We start from the raw sequence: 19,919 nt of genomic DNA on the forward strand, positions 1-19,919 counted from the left end.
CTGGTAATCCTACCAATTGAACATATGCGGTGGTACTTAATGAATATGATGTCAGTTCGGTTGTCATCTGAGACATTCTTATCAATGATAAGATGACAAACTCTACAGTGGAAAGTCTGCAGACAGGGAGTTATCGGATTCACATGGAATTGTTGTTCAATTTAAATATTTGAATGTGAAATTATTCGTGATGGGATGAAATGTGATTTTAGATTCTAAAATGTGAGATTTGGGTTTTCATAAGGGGCGGCAGGATAGCCTAGTGGTTAGAGCGTTGGACTAGTAACCGGAAGGTTGCAAGTTCAAACCCCCGAGCTGACAAGGTACTAATCTGTCGTTCTGCCCCTGAACCCACTGTTCCTAGGCCGTCATTGAAAATAAGAATTTGTTCTTAACTGACTTGCCTAGTTAAATAAAGGAAGTAATGGGAAATAAGGAAGGGCTCTGCTCAATCAGTGGCCCGCCCTTGTGAAAGGACATGGGCTATAAAACTTTTCAAACACGCCCTCCTCTCCCTTAGAGCCTTGATAACAATATCACCTCCTGTTCCGAGGATGTCAGACCGAAGGTCCGATGTCAGAATGGTTCAGAAAATAACTACAGAACGAAGACAAAATCAGCGTGAGCTTTGCTTGTGAATGATATGAACTTTGAACTCTTATTCACTACAGAAGTAATACCTCCTAGCCATTGAGTTAGCAACAGCAGCTGCAAACGCAGGTTAGGAAAGAACGGACAGAGTATCCCGTCTACCACACAACAACGTTACTACAACATATCCAATTTACCATTCTTCAAAGGACTCGGTTTGGCAACACGGCCTTCTATCTACCACCAACCTACCGAAGCGCAGCACAGAATAAATATGTATTGCGTTTTCCTTTTCCAAATGGGTGGTAATTTAGAATGCATAAGATATTGTATTTACGATAGCACAGCTTCGCCCTTTGTTCCTCAGTCTTCCCGCTCCTTCACTCAAACCCAGCCCCTTTTCTTTTGTGTAACAAGCTGTCATATCTGTTCTGCCCACTAGGGACGTTTTCCTTCATGACGTAATCTGTAATCAAGTTATAATTCATTACGTGTAAATGTAATTCTGTGTGATTAGTTAGGTATTTAGTAAATAAATAATTAAACCCAATTTTGTATTGCTGATTCAACTTGTTAGCCAGGGTTCGTGCAGATAACCAAGAATTTACAACTTTCAGATGAGACTGAATTAAGATGACGATTAATATTGACTGCTATTGATGTAAAATATTACTAGGTCTTTAAGAGTTTATTCGGAAAATAACAGCTCTTTAATATTATTTTGTGGAACCCCGACTCTCTAGTTAATTACATTTACATGATTTGCTCAATCAGGTAATATTAATTTTGGAGAAATTCTTTTAGAGAATAGCATGTCATATGACTTAATCCGGCATAGCCAAAGACACAAAACCACCAAGACTCTTCCTAGAGCTGACTGCCCGGCCAAACTGAGTAATCAAAGGGTGAATAGCCTTGGTCAGGGAGGTGAATAAGAACCCAATGGTCACTCTGACAGAGCTCCAGAGTTCCTCTGTGGAGATGGGAGAACCTTCCAGAAGGACAACCATCTTTACAGCACTCCATCAATCAGGCCTTTATGGTAGAGTGTCAAGACGCAAGCCACTCCTCAGTAAAAGGCACATGACAGCCTTTGAGTTTGCCAAAAGGAACCTAAAGGAAACAAGATTATCTGGTCTGATGATCCAAGATTGAACTCTTTGGCCTGAATGCTGAGCGTCACGTCTGGAGGAAACCTGGTAGCATCCCTATGGTGAAGCATGGTGGTTGCAGCATCATGCTGTGGGTATGTTTTTCAGTGGCAGGAACTGGGAGACTAGTCAGGACCGTTGGAAATATGAACAGAGCAAAGTACAGAGAGATCCTTGACAAAAACCTGCTCCAGAGTGCTCAGGACCTCAGACTAGGGCAAATGTTCACCTTCCAACAGGACAACAATCCTAAGCACACAGCGAAGACCATGCAGGAGTGGCTTCGCGACAACTCTGTGAATGTCCTTGAGTGGCCCAGCCAGAGCCCGGACATGAACCTGATCATTCATTTTTGGAGACACCTAAAAATACCTGTGCAGTGACGATCCCCATCCAAGCTGACCTAGCTTGAGATAATCTGCAGAGAAGAATGGGAGAAACTACAGGTGTGCCAAGTTAGCGTCATACCCAAAAATAGTTGAGGCTGTAATCACTGCCAAAGGTGCTTCAACAAAGAACTGAGTAAATGGTCTGAATAATTACAGTTGAAATCGGAAGTTTAGATACACTTAGGTTGGAGTCATTAAAACTCGTTTTCAACCACTCCACAAATGTATTGTTAACAAACTATAGTTTTGGCAAGTCAGTTAGGACATCTACTTTGTGCATGACACAAGTAATTTTTCCAACAATTGTTTACAGACAGATTATTTCATTTATCATTGACTGTATCACAATCCCAGTGGGTCAGAAGTTTTCAAACACTAAATTGACTGTGCCTTTAAGGAACAGAGTATGTCAAAGAGGAGTGAGAGAAGTTGCTGATGGTGGTGGGTCCTGTAGGCATTGTGACAGACAGAGCCTTCTTCACTCACTGACTGAGAACAAAGTTATTGTGGCAACAATGTCACGTCCTTGTCCATTCTGCCCATGAATACTATATTGAGAAGTGTCATTAGTCATTCCTGACTGTCTTTTGGAAAGGTGGCACTTACACGTGGACACAGTAACATAACACACGCTAGTCTCCAGACACAACAAACAAGAACAATCCTGGTTGTTATTACATACATGAAAGTGATCACAACCTATGAACTGTGGAGGTCAATAGCAGGTCAACTAAGCACTTTGGAAGTTTGCTAAAGAATTTATTGACAGACATTACTGACGTTAGTGTAATGACTTGTAGGACAGACAGTCCTAACACAGTGACCCAGGCCTACACATGCATAAATAGAAAACAACAGAGAGACTGACAGAGATACAGGACAGTACTTTAACAGAAAGAGCAAGTGCAAGCTTTACACTGCAGTAAGAGTAGTTGTAGTATGAACTGTCAACTGCTAGGTTGTGGCAGCATTATATAACTTTTTATGTTGAAACCAAAATGGCATAGCAGTCAGACGTCTTTGTCCTGTCATGTCCCTTGTATATATCTTTTTACATATTTTTCTTCACATATCTTTAAAAAATATTTTCCTAAACCTCAACTTCAAAATACTCTCCTGCAACCCGCTTCCCCCAATGTGGTGTGGATCTGCTTTTTTCTATAGTATGTATATTTATTTCGGATCTCGATTCCATCAACTGAAGCTAGCCAGCTAACTTCCTACCAGCTATCAGTCAGCAAATCATTGCTAGCGGTCATCAGCTAACCTCTAGCTCGTAAGGTTCTCGCCAGTTCGAAAAACGTGACTCAAACCAGAGCATAACGGACCTATTTCTCTTCTTATCCCCGGATTCCTACCGCAAACTCTGAACATTTTCATCTGGATCTTCGCAACTAGCTACAGTGCCTTGCGAAAGTATTCGGCCCCCTTGAACTTTGCGACCTTTTGCCACATTTCAGGCTTCAAACATAAAGATATAAAACTGTATTTTTTGTGAAGAATCAACAACAAGTGGGACACAATCATGAAGTGGAACGACATTTATTGGATATTTCAAACTTTTTTAACAAATCAAAAACTGGAAAATTGGGCGTGCAAAATTATTCAGCCCCCTTAAGTTAATACTTTGTAGCGCCACCTTTTGCTGCGATTACAGCTGTAAGTCACTTGGGGTATGTCTCTATCAGTTTTGCACATCGAAAGACTGAAATTTTTTCCCATTCCTCCTTGCAAAACAGCTCGAGCTCAGTGAGGTTGGATGGAGAGCATTTGTGAACAGCAGTTTTCAGTTTTCAGATTCTCGATTGGATTCAGGTCTGGACTTTGACTTGGCCATTCTAACACCTGGATATGTTTATTTTTAAACCATTCCATTTTAGATTTTGCTTTATGTTTTGGATCATTGTCTTGTTGGAAGACAAATCTCTGTCCCAGTCTCAGGTCTTTTGCAGACTCCATCAGGTTCTCCATCAGGTTCCATCAGGTTCATTCTTCCAGAATGGTCCTGTATTTGGCTCCATCCATCCTCCCATCAATTTTAACCATCTTCCCTGTCCCTGCTGAAGAAAAGCAGGCCCAAACCATGATGCTGCCACCACCATGTTTGACAGTGGGGATGGTGTGTTCAGGGTGATGAGCTGTGATGCTTTTACGCCAAACATAATTCAATTTTGGTTTCATCTGACCAGAGCACCTTCTTCCACATGTTTGGTGTGTCTCCCAGGTGGCTTGTGGCAAACTTTAAACAACACTTTTTATGGATATCTTTAAGAAATGACTTTCTTCTTGCCACTCTTCCATAAAGGCCAGATTTGTGCAATATACGACTGATTGTTGTCCTATGGACGGAGTCTCCCACCTCAGCTGTAGATCTCTGCAGTTCATCCAGAGTGATCATGGGCCTCTTGGCTGCATCTCTGATCAGTCTTCTCCTTGTATGAGCTGAAAATTTAGAGGGACGGCCAGGTCTTGGTAGATTTGCAGTGGTCTGATACTCCTTCCATTTCAATATTATCGCTTGCACAGTGCTCCTTGGGATGTTTAAAGCTTGGGAAATCTTTTTGTATCCAAATACGGCTTTAAACTTCTTCACAACAGTATCTCGGACCTTCCTGGTGTGTTCCTTGTTCTTCATGATGCTCTCTGCGCTTTTAACGGACCTCTGAGACTATCACAGTGCAGGTGCATTTATACGGAGACTTAATTACACAGGTGGATTGAATTTATCATCATTAGTCATTTAGGTCAACATTGGATCATTCAGAGATCCTCACTGAACTTTTGGAGAGAGTTTGCTGCACTGAAAGTAAAGGGGCTGAATAATTTTGCACGCCCAATTTTTCAGTTTTTGATTTGTTAAAAAAGTTTGAAATATCCAATAAATGTCGTTCCACTTCATGATTGTGTCCCACTTGTTGTTGATTCTTCACAAAAAAATACAGTTTGAAGTCTGAAATGTGGCAAAAGGTCGCAAAGTTCAAGGGGGCCGAATACTTTCGCAAGGCACTGTAACTGCAATCCCGGGTGACCACTCCTGGCTAGCGTTTCCATCCCAGAGCAAGCACCAATTAGCCGGAAGCTAGCCTGGCCAGGGCTTCTGTGCTACCACCGAAGCCTACTTCCAGGCTACAATATCCGGACCCCTTCTACTGCCGGTACGGGGCACGGAACCCCGTCGATCCTGTACGACTGGAATACCGACATAATCTGCCTGAGGATTCCAACAGGCTCCACAGGCGCGACGCCCACTGAAGGCCCATTCTGCTAATCTGCTAGGCCTGCTAGCTACCTAGAGCTACCTGGAACCCTACTAATTCCACGACTGGTCTATCGACGTCACAGCACGAAGAGGCAAAAACAGACTTATCCCCATCTGCTAACTACTAGCTTGCCTGCCCCGGTCTGCTAACTGTTAGCATCGGCCTGCTAACTGTTACTCTCCGTTCCGAACGTGCTAGATGGCCAGTTCGTATTGCATTTAGCCGTACCCTTATCCTACTTCTCCTCTATTCCTCTGGTGATGTAGAGGTTAATCCAGGTCCTGCAATGCCTAGTTCCACTCCCACTCCCCAGGTGCTCTCATTTGTTGACTTCTGTAAATGTAAAATCATTGGTTTCATGCATGTTAACATTAGAAGCCTACACCATAAGTTTGTTTTACTCACTGCTTTAGCACATTCTGCAAACCCGGATGTTTTAGCCATGTCTCAATCCTGGCTTAGGAAAACCACCAAAAACCCTGACATCTCCATCGCTAACTATAATTTTCCGCCGAGGTAGGGGGCGGTGTTGCAATCTACTGCAAAGATAGCCTGCAGAGTTCTGTCTTACTATCCAAGTCTGTACCCAAACAATTCAAGCTTCCACTTCTAAAAATGCATCTTTCCAGAAACAAGTCTCTCACTGTTGCTGCTTGCTATAGACCTCCCTCTGCCCCGAGCTGTGCCATTGATACCATATGTGAATTTATTGCCCCCCATCTATCTTCTGAGCTTGTGCTACTTGGTGACCTAAACTGGGACATGCTTAACTCCCCAGCCATCCTACAATCTAAGCTTGATGCCCTCAATTTCACACAAATCCTCAATGAACCTACCAGGTACAACTCCATATCCGTAAACACGGGCACCCTCATAGATGTTATCTAGATGTTATAGATGTCATAGATGTTATCAGAAATTTGCATCTACCAGCTCTATTCCAAAAAGTTTTGGGACACTGTAAAGTCCATGGAGAATAAGAGGACCTCCTCTCAGCTGCCCACTGCACTGAGGCTAGGAAACACTGTCACCACCTATAAATCCACGTAAATCGAGAATATCAATAAGAATTTCTCTACGGCTGGCCATGCATTCCACCTGGCTACCCCAACCCCGGCCAACAGCTCTGCACCCCCCGTAGCAACTAGCATCCATACAAATCAGCTGGGCTGGAAAATCTGGACCCTCTCTTCCTAACATTATCCACCGCCATTGTCGCAACCCCTATTACCAGTCTGTTCAACCTCTCCACCTGAGATTCCTAAAGATGAGAAAGCGTCCGCGGCTGTCCTCCTCTTCTAAGGGGGAGACAATCTAAACCCAAACTGTTACAGACCTATATCCATCCTGCCCTTCCTTTCTAAAGTATTCCAAAGCCAAGTGAACGATCAGATCACTGACCATCTCGAATTCCCCCGTACCTTCTCCCCTATGCAATCCAGTATCCGAGCTGGTCACGGGTGCTCCTCAGCCACGCTCAAGGTCCTAAAGGATATCATAACCACCAAAACAGTACTGTGCAGCCGTCTTCATCGACCTGACCAAGGCTTTCGACTCTGTCAATAACAGTATTCTTATCGGCAGACTCAACAGCCTTGGTTTCTCAAATGACTGCCTCGCATGGTTCACTAACTACTTCTCAGATAGAGTTCAGTGTGTCAAATCTATGGGGGTTGCACAGGGTTCAATTCTCAGTCCGTCTCTTTTCTCTGTAAATATCAATGATGTCGATCTTGCGTGGGTGATTTTTTGATCCACCTCTACGCAGATGACACCATTCTCTATACATCTTGCTCTTCTTTGGACACTGTGTTAACTTTTTATGGCTGCAGGGGCAGTATTGAGGGGCTTGGATGAAAAGGTGCCCATATCAAACGGCCTGTTCCTCAGTAATAGTTGCTAATATTTGCATATGATTATTAGTATTGGATTGAAAACACTGACGTTTCTAAAACTGTTTGGATGATGTCTGTGAGTATAACATAACTCATATTGGCAGGCAAAATCCTGAGTTGAAATCAAAACAGGAGGTCAGAAATCTGAGCTTGTATCTATTCACCAGAGTCCCCAATGAAATCGCCTTGAGATGTGAATGATGTTGCACTGCCTAGGGGTTCCACTAGATGTCAACAATAAATATAAATTATAATGAGGCTTCTATGTTGTTGTGGGAGTGAATGAGAGCAGAATATATCAGGCAGCCATTTTGTGATCCCACTTTTTCATCATGGTAGTCACTTGCGTTCCATTGCTCACGAAGACAAGAAAGAATACTCCGGGAGGAACTTTATTGAAGCTATATGTTAAAAGCATCCTAATGATTGAATCTGTACTTAGTTTGAAATGTTTCTTCAACCGATATAACGCTGACCAGAATTAGCGTTTGGATGTGTATACCAAACGCTCTAACAAAAGAAGGTATTTGGACATAAATAATGGACATTTTCGAACAAAACAAACATTTATTGTGGACCTGGGATTCCTGGAGTGCTTTCTGATGTAGATCATCAAAGGTAAGGGAATATTTATCATGTCATTTCTTGTTTATGTTGACGCCATCTTTGCGGCTGTGGTGTTTTTAAATTGAGAGCCGTCTCAGATTATTGCATGCATTTCTTTTTCCGTAAAGTTTTTTTAAAAATCTGACACAGCGGTTGCATTAACGAGAGGTATATCTGTAATTCCATGTGTATAACTATATTATCATCTGTATTTCTGTTGAATGATGTGGCTATGCAAAATCACTTGATGTTTTTGGAACTAGTGAATCTAAAGCGCCAAAGTAAACTCAGATTTTTTTTATATACTGTAAATATTAACTTTATCAAACAAAACATACATGTATTGTGTAACATGAAGTCCTATGAGTGTCATCTGATGAAGATAATTCAAGGTTAGTGATTAATTTTATCTTTATTTCTGGTTTTTGTGAAGGCTATATTTTGCTGGAAATGGCTGTGCTTATTGTGGTTTGGTGGAGACCTAACATAATCGTTTGTAGTGCTTTCGCTGAAATAACGAAAATAGATTTCAAATGATATAAGACACATGTATGTTTTAGGAATTGTAATTATGAGATTTCTGTGGTTTGAATTTTGGCACCCTCTATTTTCACTGGTAGTTGTCATATCGATCCCGGTATCGGGATTGCAGCCATAACAGGTTAAGAAACCTCCAAACGAGCGTCAATGCCATACAACACTCCTTCCGTGGCCTCCAACTGCTCTTAAACGCTAGTATATCTAAATGCATGCTCTTCAATATGCCCGCACCCGCCCGCCTAGCATCACTACTCTGGTTGGTTCTGACTTGAATATGTGGACAACTACAAATACCTAGGTGTCTGCCTAGACTGTAAACTCTCCTTCCAGACTCATGTTAACCTTTTGAGGGCATGGCAGATTTACGCCCCCTTTGGAGAAATTGGGTACCCCTAGTAAACTGAAAAAAAAATTATCAAAAATTGCTAATATATGCATATAATAATTATTATTGGATAGAAAACACTCTAAAGCTTCTAAAACCGTTGGAATTATGTCTGTAAGTATAACAGAACTCACAGGGCATGCATTCTTCCAAACTAGTTTTTGTGGCCATGAAAGTTGGAGCAACTTTGACGTCATGGCCCCCACCCTTCCCGACCACTTATGGATCTGGGGACACTTTCCATCTCTTCCACTAGATGTCCTCTTTCTTTAGAGCGTTCAATCGTTCAAATCACGCGAGAATTGGCCCTATGGGAGTGATTGGAGTAAGTGTCGCGAGAAAAAAACCTGTGCGTTAGGGCGCGAATTGGTCACAGCCATTCCTTTGTTCCAGCACTCCTGGGAAGAGCAAACGATGCCCGGTTGAATTGAAATTTGTTTTGTGTGTTAAAAACATCATAAAGCTTGCTTCTGCACTTAGTTTGACCTGTTTAGTCGACATATAATATGTAATTTTGAAGTTTTGATGCGCAACGTTTCCGGACCGGAGGACGTTTTGGGTGCATTTCAGCTGATGTTATTAGCAGTAGCTAATACAAAGACGCAAGACTTGAAACCAAACGATGTATTGGGTAAGTATGAACCCTTCCAGAACATTCTGAACGAAGACCATCGAAGGTAAGGGAATATTTATGCTTAAATCTGTGTTTCTGTTGACTCCAACATTACGTGGAAATGTAGCTTGGAACTGAGCGCTGTCTCAGCATATGGAATAGTGTGCGATTTCTGTAACGTTAAAAATAAATCTAACACAGCGGTTGCATAAAGAAGCAGTGTATCTTTCTAAGCATCTCCAATCCAAAATTAAATCTAGAATCAGCTTCCTATTTCGCAACAAAGCCTCCTTCACTCATGCTGCCAAACACACCCTCGTAAAACTGACAATCCTGTCGATCCGTGTCTTTGGCGATGTAATTTACAAAATAGCCTCCAACACTCTAGCCAGCAAATTGGACGCAGTCTATCACAGTGCCATCCATTTAGTCACTAAAGCCACATATACTACCCACCATTGCGACCTGTATGCTCTCATTGGCTGGTCCTCGCTACACAAACCCACTGGCTCCAGGTTATCTTTAAGTCTTTGCCTGGTAAAGCTCTGCCTTATCTCAGCTCACTGGTCACCATAGCAACACCCGTAGCATGCGTTCCAGAAGGAATATTTCACTGGTCATCCCCAAAGCCAACACCTCTTTGGCCTCCTTTCCTTCCAGTTCTCTACTGCGTATGACTGGAACAAATTGCAAAAATCATTGAAGCTGGAGTCTTATATCTCCCTCACTAACTTCAAGCATCGGCTGTCAGAGCAGCTTACTGATCTGTAAATAGCCCATCCAACCAACTACCTACCTCATCCCCATATTTTCTTTCCTGTTCTTTTGCACACTAGCATTTCTACTTGCACATCCTCATCTGCACATCTATCACTCCAGTGTTAATTGCTAAATTGTAATTACTTTGCCATTATGGCCTAATTATTGCCTTACCTCCTGACCTCGTTTGCACACACTGTAGATTGATTTTCTATTGTGTTATTGACTGTATGTTTATTTATCCAATGTGTACCTCTGTGTTGTTTTTGTCGCTTTATCTTGGCCAGGTTGCAGTTGAAAATGAGAACTTGTTCTCAAGTGGGTACCTGGTTAAATAAAGGTGAGATAAATAAATAAATAAATAAATAAAATGATTCTTTGAATTCAGAGCTTCCTTGTAATGGCATTCATTTATCAGCAGCCTCCCTCCCGCTGTAGCCCACATTAATGTCTGTTCCCCCCACTGAGGAATTAAAAACACTCTCCACTCAGACAGCACTTATCAATTATCAAATGCCAATAAGTCTGAACTATACCATTGATATATCAATATACACACCCAGGGACATTTCCACTGGGCATTAGCGAAGAATTGGAGGGGTTGGAGTAATGACAGCTTGGCAACAGAAACATGGGAAAAGGGTTTTAAGGGAAAATAAGTTTTGTACCGTTATTTTCTGTGGTTGAGATTGATTGTGTTTACAGGATGTCACATTAAAATGTGGAACCCAATTCTATTTTTCAATTTAATTATGTTTCCTCTCATTCTAAAATAGCTCTGTTCCTAACATAAAATCAATTGCTATGACGTCAGCCTAGTCCGATTGGTGTAGTGGAGTTTGTTCGACCAAAACAAACTCCAAACACAACCCTTACTAAACTATTTTTCCAGGCTTTGGGGCATTTGGCGGGGACAGTCAGCCCTGTTTGGTGGATCAATTGGGGAGTAATTATGATGACTGAATCTTGAAGTCTGCATCATGAAGAAATTCAATGTATGATAGGGGGGGGGGGGGGGTGAGATTGGTGGTTCTGTTACTTTGTTCTGTGGATATCTGCTCCTCAAAGCAGAGAGCCCCTTGTCAATTAATTGATTGTGAAATAATGAGAACTCTTAACCACATGACATTAATAAAGGACTCATCCACCCAGCTAACAATAAACGTTCCCACAAATTTTGAGAACATTCCGTTAAGAGTCTCTTTAGGTCATTACCTAACGTTTTAATAGGAATGTTCCAGTGATGTTCAAGGACTGTTTCCAAGAGACCATTCCCTTAATGTCAAATAGAACTTACCCAGAACGTGGTTACCATGTTCTCCGATAAATCCATTAACATCCCACGAAACATACACAGAACATGGCTTCCATGTTCTCAGAACATACTGTATGATATAACAATTCTAGACACGTTTAATGGGAATGTTGCAAAAACATGCATGTGTATCAATTGTCAGGATGTAACCTGATGTTCAAGCCAATCACGGCCCTGATTGGTTAACTACTGATCCATTCACAGCTCTTTGACTGTTGGCAAGGTAAAGGAAAAACTTTTAACATACTGTTTTTAACAACTGGACAGTGTTTTCAACCTACATATATATATTTTTAAATCCCACCCAATTTCGTGGTATCCAATTGTTAGTAGTTACTGTCTTGTCTCATCGCTACAACTCCCGCACAGACTTTGGAGAGGCGAAGGTCGAGAGCCATGCGTCCTCCGAAACACAACCCAACCAAGCCGCACTGCTTCTTAACACATTGCGCATCCAACCCGGAAGCCAGCCGCACCAATGTGTCGGAGGAAACACCGTACACCTAGCGTCCTGGACAGCGTGCGCTGCGCCCAGCCCGCCATATGAGTCGCTAGTGTGCGATGAGACAAGGATATCCCTGCCGGCCAAACCCTACCTAACCCGGACGATGCTGAGCCAATTGTGCGCCGCCCCATGGGCCTCCCGGTCGCAGCTGGCTACCTGAGTTCGAACCCAGAGTCTCTGGTGGCACAGCTAGCACTGCGATGCAGTGCCTTAGACCACTGCGCCACCCGGGAGGCCTTAACCTACATATTTGACACACTTTGACATGCAGGATTTCATTGTGCATGCTCATTTACAGTGCCTTCAGAAAGTATTCATACCCCTTGACTTATTCAACATTTTGTTGTGTTACAGCCTGAATTCAAAATGTATTATTAAGAAACATATATCGCCCATCTACACACAATACTTATTATGTGATTTGTTTATACTTCTGAACTTATTTAGGCTGTCCACATCAAAAGGGATTGAATACTTATTGACTAATTAATTTGTATTTATTTTTTTAACATTATGGGTTATTGTGTGTGGATCAGTGACACAACATCTAAATTAAAATTCAAGCTGTAAAACAACAAATGTGGAACAAGTAAACGGGTGTGAATTTTTTCTGAAGGCACTGTACACAGTATAAAGGGATCCCAGTTTGCAAAATAGATCAACATCTCAATGGGACTCCATGCTAAAATAAAGGTGAAATAAATGTTTTAATAAAATAGTTTTTCTTGAGTGTACTTTTAACAGAGGTGAGATTTACTTCAAAGTGCATTCACCCTGCTGCTTACACCTATCCAGTTATTTCAGATCAATCCGATTATTGTGCCAGTATAGTTAGGCCCTGTCGAGAAGAAAACCCTGACCCCTTCTCCTTAGATCTGAAACAACTGGATAGGTGTAAGCAATAGGGGGTATTCACTTTGAAGTAAATCTCAGGTAGGGGGCATTTCTGTGGGATCATCAGGCAACATCCATGAAACATGTCTAGAAAATTAGTATCTAATATTCTGAGAACATGGCAACGATGTTCTGTGTAACGTTGATGGAATATTCTCCTAACCTTCAGAACTGGACACATGAATGTTCTTGCTAACATACATATAATATTGCCCTAAAAAACAGAACTGGATACTCAAACATCAAGGGAACATTACATGTAACATCACAAACATGTTCTCTCCCTCGCAATGTTAGCTGGGCAGTCACATCTGCCTGTTTTTCCCCCTTTTCTCCGCCTGTCTTTCTGCCCCTTTTGTGTTCAATCCTTTTCTCTTTCTCTTCTTCAAATATAACCTTATTATGTCTAATATTCGCCTCTGTCTCTCTATTCTTTCTTTCCCTCTTTGCCTAAGTCATGAGGTTCATGTGTCCTATGCAATTAAGACTAATATCACCCACTGGGTAGAGCAGCAGAGAGAGATATCAAAGAGCCAGAACAAAGGGAGGGGACAATGGATGATCTGGGATTGGAGCTGGTCTGACACGGCTGCAACAGAAAAATTCTGAAGAAAAGTTCAAAAGGTAAAATTGGGCCATTGCCATCCAACTGGCCATTGCCATCCAACTGGCCATTGCCATCCAACTGGCCATTGCCATCCAACTGGCCATTGTCATCCAACCATCCAACCCAAAATAATTATATAACAGTTATTCTTGTCAATATGTGTAATGTCTCGTTAATGTATGGCAAGGAAATTATATATAGCGGAGCTTCTTTTAACTTGCATTGGTAGACTAAGAACAATTAAAAAAAAACAGAGCGCCTTCGCATTCGCCCACAAGCACAATATAGTGACATTACTCATGAGGAAATCTTCTCTACCCACTCACACACAGAATGGAGATTACTAATTCACTTATGTCCTCCCAGGCCTGCCAAAGACATACTAGTGGACTGGCTAACTAAATAAATGATGGGAAAGGCAAAAACAAATGAAGGCAGTGTGATGCATGGAGATGGAGAGAGAGAGCTGCTCATTAGGCCGCGAGTCGGAGAAACGACACCAACGGGACACCTGGGCAGCGAGCAGGAAAGAACAACGATTGGAGGAGAGATAACAGAATATCTAAGATGGCCCTGGAAAGTTGGCAGCACTAGTGCTGGCCTGGAGGGTGGGGACTGGAACAGGCTAGAAGGTAAGAGGAGGGGGTAATGAATGGAGTGGGCCTATATGAATACTGTGAAGTTGATTCATTTGGTTTTGTAGATTTTTGGACAAAAATCAAGTACCTGTATTTGTTACTTTGAACAAAGAGGAACAAATATGTGAAATATGTAAAAAGAAGTAGGCACAGTGGGCCCTTCTATAAACAGTACTTGCATGACAAAAGTAAGATGCAGGTAATATCACAGTCATTTCATCAACCACCAGCTCTCCAAACCCAAATTAAGTCCACTCATCCCAGCGGGAGGAAGTCACTCTAAATACATGCATATTGTAGATGAATATAATGAAAAGACACAAGGCTGTAATTTAAAAAACGATGACCTCTGACCCTCAACAACATGTTGTTGGTACTAAATGCTGAATAGTGACAATTATCAGCATCTCTCATAGTAAGAGATATCCATTGGACAGCTAGTGACTCACCCTGAGTGTTTGGGGAGACCGCGGTAGAGCTCCTACAATGTCCACCTGTGCCATGTCCTCAGCATGCTCATTGACACCATGGATGAACATGACGGTGCCGCTGTCCATCACATCCCGTCTGGCCACCAGGTTCATCTCCTCATCCACTTGGAAGTCTGGGTGGGACACCTCAAACGCCATGCCCTCGTTCCCCACACAGTCATCAAATAACACTGGGGGGAAAGAGAGAAAGAGGAATAAAATACCACAGCTGTTACCAACACTGTTTAGACAGCTTTGCAAGATGGTTGTCCCTTCACATATCTTTATTGCGTTCCTGTGCATCACAGGGACTCTCCCTAATCTACATGTGCTGTCTCTGATCATTAGCAGTCTCTTCCAGGGTGCAGTGATCCCTACGAGTGAACAACGTCACATGAATGACACCTGCCATGGTAGCTATTCAAATTAGCTAAACTTTGGCTCCCTCTCTGTCAATTACAAATACACACATGGGCAGACACATATACACACATCCACATCTGCTAATGCTGTACCTACTACTCCTACTCCTTATACATAAGTATTTTTTTTATCGCTTTGGTGCAATTTTCATAAGTATGTGGTACATTTTCACAATGCTTAGTACAAAACTCAAAACAGATAATCAAAAAGGAAGTTGTTCCAAAACTCTAAGCACATTTTCAATTGACTTGAAGTACAGCACAAAATCATACAGTCTTCATTCAGTCTTTCATTCAGTCTTTCATCTATAAATACATGGTTCACATTGCAATACATGTTCATATTAAGTAATTGCTTTTCACAATGTAATGCTCACATTACTATTGATATGATTGTGTTCTCACTCGTTAAAAGCCCAGTGCAGTCAAAAACATGATTTCCTGTGTTTTATATATATTTCCACACAATGTGGTTGAAATAATACTGTGAAATTGTGAAAATTATGCCAATGCCTTTTTAGTATAAAAGATGTTTGAAAAGACCACCTGGAAATGTCTACCTGTTTTGGTGGTGCCTGGTGACATCAGTTAATAGACCATTAAGAAAGAGTGTTCAAAACCTCTCTGCCAATAACAGCTAGTTTCTGGTTTTGCCCTCTCAACTCAGACCACTCCCAGACTGCCCTAGCAAAAATGTTGCTTGAGAAATTGCTCTTGGCTAAGAAGTTATTTGTTTCTTTTTTTACCATTTTAATTTAATGCAATCACAGTAAGCTACTTAACTTCTTCAGGCTAGGGTCTATTTTTCTCCACTCCCTGTCTGAATGACGTGCCCAAAATAAACTGCCTGTTACGCAAGCCCGGAAGCCAGGATATGCTTATAATTGGTACCATTGGATAGAAAACACTTTGAAGTGTGTAGCAATGTTAAAGTAATGTTTGAGACTATAACACCATAGATATGGTAGGAGCAAATCCAAAGAAAAACCAACCAGAATCTTCCAATGGAAAATATAGGGTTGTATCCAAATCCAGCTCCCAGATTGAAATTCCTATGGCTTCCACTAGATGTCAACAGTCTTTATTCAAGGTTTCAGGCTTGTTTCTTCCAAAACGAGGAAGAATTTTAGTACTAGGAGTCAGAGTTGGAAATCAGTCTGTGCCCTAACTTAACAACCATGCATGTTGTAGCTGGGACCCTTTGGATTGCAAATCAGAGGAAGAATTTCAAAAAGTAAGTGAATATTTAATCGCTATTTGTGATTTTATGATGCATATGCTGGTTGAATAATATTTTGATGTGGGGGCGCCGTCCTCAAACAATCACATGGCATGCTTTCACTTTAAAGCCTTTTGTAAATCGGACAATGCAGTTAGATGAACAAGACTTTTAACTGATATAAGACACTTGTATGTCCCAAAATGTTTAATATCCATCATTTTTTGAATTATTTATTTGAATTGCACGCCCTCCAATTTCACCGGAATTTGATGACCGGTTGTCCCGCTGGCCTAGCCCTAATTATAAACCAATAGCAAAAAATAGAAGATACACATTTCAAAACTATTCTTTTTGAAGTGCTGGTTAGAAAGAATAGTAGATGGTAAATATCATTTTCCACACAGTATTCGAATAAAACATAACATTAACAATTTTTGATTATTATTTGTATCCAATGGCAGGTTGTGAGCATGTTGTGTAATACGTCAGTCTTACAGTTTCATTATCCTTATACAGCACATACGTAGGACAAATCATCATAATTGGGGTATTGTAAAGCAGTTGGCTACTGTAAAAACGTAGCACGCTGTTGTATGCCATTTCTGCCCAACCCAGCATTGTACAAGATCACCTTTACTACATGACTTGTCAACTGATACAGTATCGCCTGTCTTTTTGCTGAAATTCATCAGCTTTTGTAATACACAACACAGGTATTTCAGTAGTGCATTGTAAACTACACCATAATTCCAAATGGTAGCACATAGTATGCGACTCTTTCCACTTTGTCCTATTGAAACACACTGGCTGATGAAGAATAATGATTTAGTATTTACAGCCACATAGGATTTTGTTTTAACAAATATAATATTCCAACATAAATTGATTTCAGATTGATACATTTATGAGGTAAAAATATAGAAATTGACAGCTGTCAGTATTTATCAAAACATATACACTGAGTGTACAAAACATTAAGAACCCTTTGCACCCTTTGCCCTCAGAAATGCCTAAATTCACCGGGGCATGGACTCTACAAGTTGTTGAAAGCGTTCCACAGAGATGCTGGGCCATGTTGACTCCAATGCTTCCCACAGTTGTGGTAAGTTGGCTGGATTTGTTTTGGGTGGTGGACAATTCTTGATACACAAGGGAAACTGTTGATCATGAAAAATCCAGCAGCGTTGCAGTTCTTGACATAAACCGGTGCACCTGGCACCTACTACCATACCCGGTTCAAAGGCACTTAAATCTTTTGTCTTGCTTTTTCACCCTCTGAATTGCACACATAAACAATCCATGCCTCAATGGTCTCCTCCCCTTCATCTACACTGACTACAAAGGGAAAACCAGCTGAGAGCTGACCAGTGACACAAGCCTACCAGACGAGTCAAATGCCTCAAGGCAAGCAACACTGAAGCATGCATGAGATCACCAGCTGTTCCAGACGACTGTGTGATCACGCTCTTCGTAGCCGATGTGAGCATAAACTTTAAACAGGTCAACATTCACAAGGCCGTAGGGCCAGAAGGATTACCAGGACGTGTACTCAGAGCATGTGCGGACCAACTGGCAAGTGTCTTCACTGACATTTTCAACCTCTCCTTGACCGAGTCTGTACTACCAACATGTTTCAAGCAGACCATCATAGTCCCTGTACCCTAGAAAGCGAAGTTAACCTGCCTGAATGACTACCACCCCATTGCACTCACATCGGTAGCCATGATGTGCTTTGAAATGCTGGTCATGGCTCACATCAACACCATCATCCCGGAAACCCTAGACTCACTCCAATTCGAATACCGCCCCAACAGATGTACAGATGAATACCTCCAAATACCTCGATCTGCAACTGGATCCTGGACTTCCTGAAGGGCTGCCCCCAGGTGGTGAAGGTGGGCCAATCAGGGGTGTGCACTTAGTCCCCTCCTGTACTCCCTGTTCACCTACGACTGTCATGGTTCCACCTGTCAACAGATGGCGGCAGAGACCGTCCTAGAGACATTAATGACTCTCAGATGTTTCCTATTACACATTATGATTTGCCTGTGCCAGGACAACAACATCTCCATCAACATGAGCAAGACAAAGGAGCTGATTGTGGACTACAGGAAAAGGAGGCCCGAACACACCATTCACAATGGTGGGGCTATAGTGGAGCGGGTCAAGAGTATAAAGTTCCTTGGTGTCCACATCACCAACAAACTATCATGACCCAAACAAGCCAAGTCAGTCGTGAAGAGGGCACTACACCTCCTTTTCCCCCTCAGGAGACTGAAAAGTCTTGGCATTGGTCCCCAGACCTCAAACAGTTCTAAAGCTGCACCATCGAGAGCATCCTGACCGGTTGCATCACTGCCTGGTATGGCAACTGCTCGGCATCCGATTGCAAGGCGCTACAGAGGGTAGTGCGTAAGGCCCAGTACATCACTGGGACCAAGATTTCTGTCATCCAGGACCTCTATACTTGGCGATGTTAGAGGAAGGCCCCCAAAATTGTCAGACTCCAGTCAACCAAGTCATAGACTGTTCTTTTTGCTACAGTGACGAGAACAGTTTCTACCCCCAAGTCATAAGACTGCTGTACAATTAATCAAATGGCCACCCAGAATATTTACTTTGACCCCCCCCCTCCTTTTGTTTTTACACTACTGCTACTCGCTGTTTATATATGCATAGTCACTTCACCCCTACCTACATGTACACATTACCTCGACTTGATACCAGTAACCCTTTATATATTTTGTGTTACTTTTCTGTTTATTTAGTAAATATTTTCTTTACCAACAATGCAGTTCAAGAAATAGAGTTAAGGGCTTGTAAGTAAGCATTTTACGGTTGTAATCATTGCATGTGACAAGTAAAGTTTGATTTGATTGAAGTGGTTTTAACAAGTGACATCAATAAGGGATCTTAGCTTTCACCTGGTCAGTCATGGAAAGGTGTTCCTAATGTTTTGTACACTAGGTGTACATTAACTAGGCACTGTAATTGATAATCACTTAACCATTTGGTAAACCTATATAGTTTAAACTTGTGTCTAGTACAGATTGAGAACTACATAATGAACATGTCTGTTTTTAAAGTATAAACACATTGTAGCAGGTTCAAGGGTGTGGGGTTTCCACGTCACCAAATTCAATAACCAAACACACACAAGGAGCACAGATAGAATGCAAATGAATCATTTATTAGGGAGTTTTGCATGCTGGGGAGAATTCACCAACCATTTCAGAGTCCACAATCCGTTCTCGTTGTCCGTTCTGTTCTCTAGGTGTAATCCTAAAACTCAGGTCCTCAGCCAAACCGGTTCGGTACACAGTGGGGGTAATCAGACCGCTATTTCTCTCCTCTCACACTCTCCATAAAATACACTTCCCTCTCCATTCTCTGCCCCTTTGTGCAGGCCGTTTCCTATTTTATCCCCAAGCACTCCCTGGCTTAATGATCAGGCTCGCCTCATTGGGTCTGGAAGTCTATATAAGGCTCGGGGGTGGAGCCAGCGGGCTGCAAGATGCAAGATATCTCCCTTCAATTATCACTCCCCTCACCTCTCCCTGCCGTCTGCCACAATATACAGTATAATACCTATTGTAATGTTCTACTATGATGATAACTATTATGATTTTACTTCACAGTAAATTTGATCAAATCTGA

At 41.8% G+C, this 19,919-nt stretch overlaps 1 protein-coding gene across 1 annotated transcript in view; it reads right to left on the reverse strand.

The window, feature by feature from the left end:
• The window catches only part of LOC110520038 (cadherin-13), a 603,183-nt gene that overhangs the window by 385,915 nt on the left and 197,349 nt on the right, over positions 1 to 19,919 (reverse strand). The window contains exon 3 of the mRNA XM_090218153.1: positions 14,598 to 14,809. Coding sequence (XP_090074279.1) covers positions 14,598 to 14,809 — 212 coding nt within the window. The remainder of the gene's footprint in view (positions 1 to 14,597; positions 14,810 to 19,919) is intronic.

This window comes from Oncorhynchus mykiss, chromosome 1 (assembly GCF_057628025.1).
Source record: "Oncorhynchus mykiss isolate SJ-2025 chromosome 1, ASM5762802v1, whole genome shotgun sequence".
NCBI lineage: Eukaryota > Metazoa > Chordata > Actinopteri > Salmoniformes > Salmonidae > Oncorhynchus > Oncorhynchus mykiss.